General features: G+C 44.3%; 1 protein-coding gene across 1 annotated transcript in view; it reads right to left on the bottom strand.

Moving 5' to 3' along the window:
- The window catches only part of LAMA2 (laminin, alpha 2), a gene marked incomplete at both ends in the record, with an annotated part of 120064 nt that overhangs the window by 108936 nt on the left and 4753 nt on the right, over window positions 1-6375 (bottom strand). The window contains 2 exon segments of the mRNA XM_010137681.1: window positions 842-1078; window positions 3451-3587. Coding sequence (XP_010135983.1) covers window positions 842-1078; window positions 3451-3587 — 374 coding nt within the window.

Below are 6375 nucleotides of genomic sequence, written 5' to 3'. Positions count from 1 at the left end.
TGCAGCAGGAGTACGAGACAGACTTTTCCTCTCAAACTGTACTGATTCTTGAGGTTATTCCACTCCAGTTCATGACCTTTCTATCTTCCTTATCATCAAGCTGTTCAAGGACCCTCTAGGCTGTAGTCCTACTGTTCAGGACGTCAACCTCTACCTCCCCCTATCAGCAATATTCTCAAATCTGCTGATGGTGAATTCTGCTCTGTGTCACCGATGAAGGTTTTGGCGCCAGGGTACTCTGCTTGCTGGCTACCCACCCGCACATCAAACCTTTGATCGCCCTGTAAGCCCAGCAATCCAGTCAATTTTCAAACCACCTAAGTGTGCTGCTCTCCCAAGAACAACTCCAAATGATTGCTGTGGGTGATCATGCCAAAAGTCTTCGCTTTAACAATCCCAAACTGGATGCAACCTACGCAGAAGAACAGATATTACTGCACTGAATTCTACTTGTAAAACGATTGATACCACCTCCCCCTAAGTCAATGGACTATGAAGAACTAGCAGCCGTGGCATACTGTTATTACTGATGAGTTTGCTCTTAATTTGCCCAATATCCAAACAAGTAAGGGGTTAAATCTGCCACGGTTCTGTAAGAAGGGGAAGAAATACAAAGTGAAAAGAGAAGCCTAAGAGGATGTTTTCCTGGGAAGCGTTAGAGTGTGAAAAACCGACTGATAAGCACTTTTTAGTCTGTCTTTAGGTCAGATCCTCCCACAGCAGTTAGCAAATGCACTATGAAAACCAACGAGATTTGGGAAAGGCTAGTACAAATGTCACTGAATTCTGCAATAAGCTTCCCAGCAGCCATAACATCAGCTTACAGCCTTCATCGTCCTACCTTGCAGCTGCACTGGCCAGAATGATCCACGCATGAGCACTCCCCCAGCTCTGCATCACAGCTCTGTGGATCGGTCCCTGCCGGGAAGCACTGGCAAGCCAGACATTGTGGGTAATTCCAGTAACCCAACCTGCACTCGGTGCATTTGTCCCCAGAGAATTCAGGGCGGCAGAAGCAACAGCCCGTTTGTATGTCACACTGAGAACTTAGGGCTCCAACCAGGCTGCAGTCACAGGGCTGAAAAGGAGAGAAACAAGGAGAAAATGCAACGGTGTTTCTGAAAAAACCCCAAACCGAACGAAACCCCAGCAAAATAACAACTCACCTCTTTCAAGCACCTATAAATAAAAGTACAGCAGTGAATTTCCATTGTCTGAAGGTAACATATCTATCTGAATTACAGGGCTAGGCACTTGTTTTTACTCAATGAGGGTCAAGCAGTTACGCTATTTACAACACTTTTTCTTTTGAACAGGTATTACTTATCTCTGATAAGTTATGCAGTGAAATCAAATAAAATCTAAAAGGGTCAAGGACACTGGCACATTTTGCAGCCAAAATTCACTTAAAAACTCTAAGTGCTCTCTAAAAAGTGCTAAGTAAATCCTCCACAGGGCATGTGCAGACCACCTGGCTAAAACCGGAGCTGCTCAGAGGCGGCAGTCCCAGTGGAACCCAGTTCAGTGTTTATTACTCATCCATCAGACAGGTAACGTCTTTGTACAGACAGGGCTCTGAGACGACAGCAATTTACACCGTAAGGGATAGAGATTTAGTCACGGGGTGTACTGGGAAGTAAACTCGCTCACAGAATGAGACTTGCTTAGGCAGCTGAGAAGAGAAATAGGTGATTTGCCAGAGGGACAAGGTGCTGAATACAGAAGCAAGTAGCAAGGAAAGCTGCAGGCATCCAGAGGACAGAAAATCCCTCGTTGCTGTTACTGTGACTGCACTGCAAAGTTAGCACAGGACATCGGCGGTGATCACTGGCGTGACCAGAATCTCGCAGGGAGAAGTTCAGCTGGCACAAGCAAGCTCAGCACCTGTAGTGCAGGTTACCGCAGTAACTGCCACGGACAGACTTGCTACAACTAAGGACACAAAACTGAAAAAGAGAGGAGGAAAATGTGGATTCGGTTCCTTAGCAAAACTATTCATTAAATGAATACTTTACAGCACCTTTCTTCTGATCCGATCGTTTGTAAAATAGGTGGTGATAGAGAGGAGACATTAAAATTCAAACTTTACTGAATGCCAGAGAAACTATTTACCTACTAGTTAAATGTTAGACTGCTAGACTACTACCTAACCTGAGAAATAAAACCTTCCGACAGAGAGAACCTTATTCTACAAGATACATTTGAACAGGAAGCTTAGGAAGCAAACTGTTCCCCACAGAATGGAACAGCTTGGTGCCCGATATCAAAACCTAAATTACAATTGGATGTTACGTTTGTTTTTATGCAACGCTCCCTATCCCCCTGAGTTACGACACCCTGGGAACCTTCTACGCAGAGCGGGAGGTTCGCATCTCCCTTTGCAGAAATTAGCTGCAACATCCTGAAAGAGATGTGGGCTGATAGATCATCATTAATTTAGATGGTGCCATGGAACTGTCATACTAAAGTGCTCGCGTAAAAGACAACCAGAGGATATCCTCCAGATTTCAAACGGAGGTCTTCAACCTCATTAGGCTGGTTTCAGAAGCCAAGAGTCTGTATCACAGCAGCGGTTTCACAAGAGGAGTTTTCCAGGCACACAAAGAAGAAATCATTCTCGATAATTAGTTTGCAGCCTGAGCTACATGACAAACAGCCTTGCAAGAGAGAGCATTAATGGTGTATGACCACGTTCAGACAAGACACAGGTTTTTGGAGTAATTGCAGCAGTACTATAAATCTCTCAGCACCAATCAGAACAGCAGAGAGGAGAAGGCATTTAAACTTTGCACGATATTCACTGTCACCAGTTTTCAACCTTAATTGAATATTGCTCCCCTAACTCAAGGGCAGGACATTAACAACAGCTTTTGTAGCCTCTTTAACATACAATCACTGCTTTCCTATTCTTTTTCGCTTCTTTCCTTCCAAATTTTTTTTTTTACTGTGTCAAACATTTGACTAAGAAGGATTTAAAAGCCACGAGAAGGTTTATTTCCACTTTAAGAACACAGGAAGCGAGTGCATGTTCCAGCTAAGGTGCCTCCTGCTTTTGTTCTCTCTTCACTGTCTTTTCTGCCCAAGTTGAGCCCTTCTTAAAAAATCTCAAGTTCAAATTCCCAGTGGTATCACAACTAGGGCCAAAGTAAATTCGTTCTGCAAAGACACCGTAAGTTACCTGTAACTAGACATCTCTACGCATCGTACAACGCTGTGGTCATCAACTCAACCTCCTTAAACACAGCGGCAACAAAAGAAGCCAGGCTCGAGCAGGACACCGGCTCTGTGCGATCTGAGGTGTTCACGACCAGATCGCCAACACACACACCACAGTCTGACACCAAAACTTGCAACGCAGAGACAAACCATGATTTACCAACCTAAAACTGTGTTCCAGCTACAAATCACTGCATCTGCCCCACGGGGAAGAGGAAATAGAGATCCACTCACCTTGCAGCCGCTGCCAATGTCATGGCCCCAGTGATTTGGTGCACATTTGTCACACATCTCTCCAACAGTATTGGGAGGGCAGATACAGCGGCCACTGATGGGATCGCAGTTATTACCGAAACGTGAACAGTCACAGGCTTCATGGGAGACAGGGAAAAAAAGAAAGCAGAGGAAAAGTCACCCCTTTACGTGACACCTGGAGAGCGGACCCTAACAGGGTGAGGACGGGGAACTCTCAGTTATCTGTGGGCACAGTGGGGCAGGAAAGGTAGAGTAAACCCAGAGAAACCCAAACTAGGAGCAATGCAACACAGGTTAACTGAGGCTGAGGTAACTGCGACGAGAACAGACTGGTAAAAACAAAGGCACTGACTGTAGAAGTGCAGAGACTCCCAAGACGGTGCGCTCGTCTGACAGAGCCATGGGGCTATCGCTAAAGAGCTTCTTAAGGCTGTCTTGAGCAAGACAAGGTGAGCAATAAGCCGTTATCAGGCACAAGACACCTAAGTGCTCGGAGGAGCAGAACTGGCGCACCCTTATTGTCAACATGACCCCTGAGTCAGAGCAAGAGCATCATTACAACTCTGAGAGATCTTCTGTTCCTTGGGGGGCTTCGGGGCAGTGTAATTTCCATTGCTGAGGGCTGTGTTGCTGTTCATTGCCTTTATGACATGAAATACCTCAATGGAAAGTAAAACTAGAAAGTAAGAGATGTGCATAGATAGAACACAATTCTGTCGTTCAGGTAAGGAGTGACCTTTGTTTTTCCCAACCAACACTTTCATTGTGGGCAAAGAAAAGGGTAGAGTTGTGCCTCCATCATGGCAGGAACAAGATGTTGCACAAACTCTTGACACAGTGGCTTGAAGACGGTTCAGAATCCATCTCTCACTGGGAGACTAAGGCTTTTGGACGTGACAGCTCTTCTGTGGGCTTCCAGTTCTTACACAAAATTGGTTCACAGGACATGGAGGGGAAGAAAGCGATCCACCAATACTCCTGCATTTTTACTGTTATCATTAGTAAAAAGAATACAGAAAAAAATACAACAGATTTGTCACAAGCAACAGTGAAATAGAAATCTCTTCGGTATCTCTGCTGCTAGATGTCAACGCTAACTGATGATGCTTCAGGGGTTTTTTTAAGGCTTTATGGTTTTTTATTGCACAAGAAAAAAATGAAATTATATTCTTTCTGGATAAATGCTAGATAAAAGAGGTCCAATATTTTATTTGATACTTAACTGTCACTATGGAATTCATTTTGTGCACTTTCTTCCTAGCACAATTTGATATACTTTTATAAAATTTCTGATTTTCTCTGTGATTCATAATTTAATTCCTTTTTTTTTGTCATTTGAAGGAATACATAAAAAGCCTACTAAAGCTAAGTGGGGAAAAACCACAGCATTTTTAAAACAGAATTCCTTTCTTGTTGTATTAATGTTAGAAGTTTTAATAATCTGAATTTTCTGAACATTTTTACCTGTGGTGGTTATTTAAAAATACTTGATGACCACAGGCAGATACATTTCTATTTAAAATACTGTTTGGATTGGCGCTACTTGCCCATTTCATCACTGTTCCTTAAACTCCGACGTTTCAGGTTTGCCAAGAGAGCAGTTAAAACTGTAATGTGAATTGTTGTTACCTGAACTCTCATTTTCCTTCCCGAAGTGTACAAAGTTAATGATATTTTGTAGCATTTCACAATGGTGATGTGCTTTTAAACGGAAATGTTCGAATGAGAGACGAATTGCAATGGCAACTTATAGTATTTTTTCCTCTCCATGCACGCGCTAAGGGCTTTAGGACTGCATTTGCATTTTACTTTGAGTTCTCTCGCCAGTCAGCCGGTGAACCCATCTTCCCCTTCTCCAAGGTGCCAATGTTTGCACTTTTCCAGGCAGTCAAGGTTTTCTGAGCTCCTCCTTCCCATGGCAGAGGCCAGCACAGAGCAGTGTTTTCAAACACAATTGACAAGCCAGCCTGCCTCCGGGTTTATCCACACTACAGGCGGATCTGAATTCTGCTGCACAGATGGGGGTCCTGGGGACTCGATGCTCCTTCCATAAGAAAGGGAGTAAGAACGGCAGAGAGCTAGGCTTGCTGCTTCTGCTGCCGCTCCAGAAGGAAGAGGAGGAGGAACAGGATACTGGGCATGGTGATTTCTGCCTCTGGAAAGAAGACAGCTTCTGCCTGAAGAATATCAGCAGCAACACCCTCGCTTGGCTTCGCGGTACACTGTCACCAGCAAAGAACGTGCAGAGCCACCACCACTCTAGCACCCCAGCAGCCAGGTGCTCCTGACAACCAGCTACATCTCCCCTGAGAGAGACTCACCTAAGTAAGTCTACACGCCTTTAAAAATCCAGTTAGCAACGGTGTATATTTCCCTGTGAAGAGAGCTGTGGGTGAGGTTCCTTGCGCTGCAGCAGTCCGCACTGCTCTAAGGGCAGGGAGCGTTCAGCTCGGTGTTTGACCTGATGTCCAAAAGGACAGGGGCTGGATAAACTGCTACGTGGCGATAGAGTTTCAGCATGTCATACTTTTCCTGTGCTTACAGAAGGGAGACAGCAGAGAATTTGATCTGCAGATGATGTTGTATACAAAAAATATACAAGTAAGCCACGTTTTAAATGCTACCGTATGGAAATTTAATAAAAAAGGATCAACCATGGAAGGACAGTGAAAAGGTCTGGGCTATAACTAGAAGCAAAGGGATTTTCTTTCCTTTTTTCTTCCATTCACATCCCTGCAAGCTGATGTGATTTGGCAAGCACCTTAATCAGCCTTTGATGATACTGTCACCATTAACTAAATTATAGGCGCTTCACAGAAATTTTTTGGGCATGGAAGTATGTACTTGGAGAAAAGGACATTCCCGTTCCTTCTGAAAGCAGTAGATTAGCCACGAACTGACCTT

The sequence above is a fragment of the Buceros rhinoceros genome, unplaced genomic scaffold (genome assembly GCF_000710305.1).
Source record: "Buceros rhinoceros silvestris isolate BGI_N320 unplaced genomic scaffold, ASM71030v1 scaffold17866, whole genome shotgun sequence".
Lineage (NCBI taxonomy): Eukaryota > Metazoa > Chordata > Aves > Bucerotiformes > Bucerotidae > Buceros > Buceros rhinoceros.
This window is presented reverse-complemented; position numbering and strand designations above follow the sequence as displayed.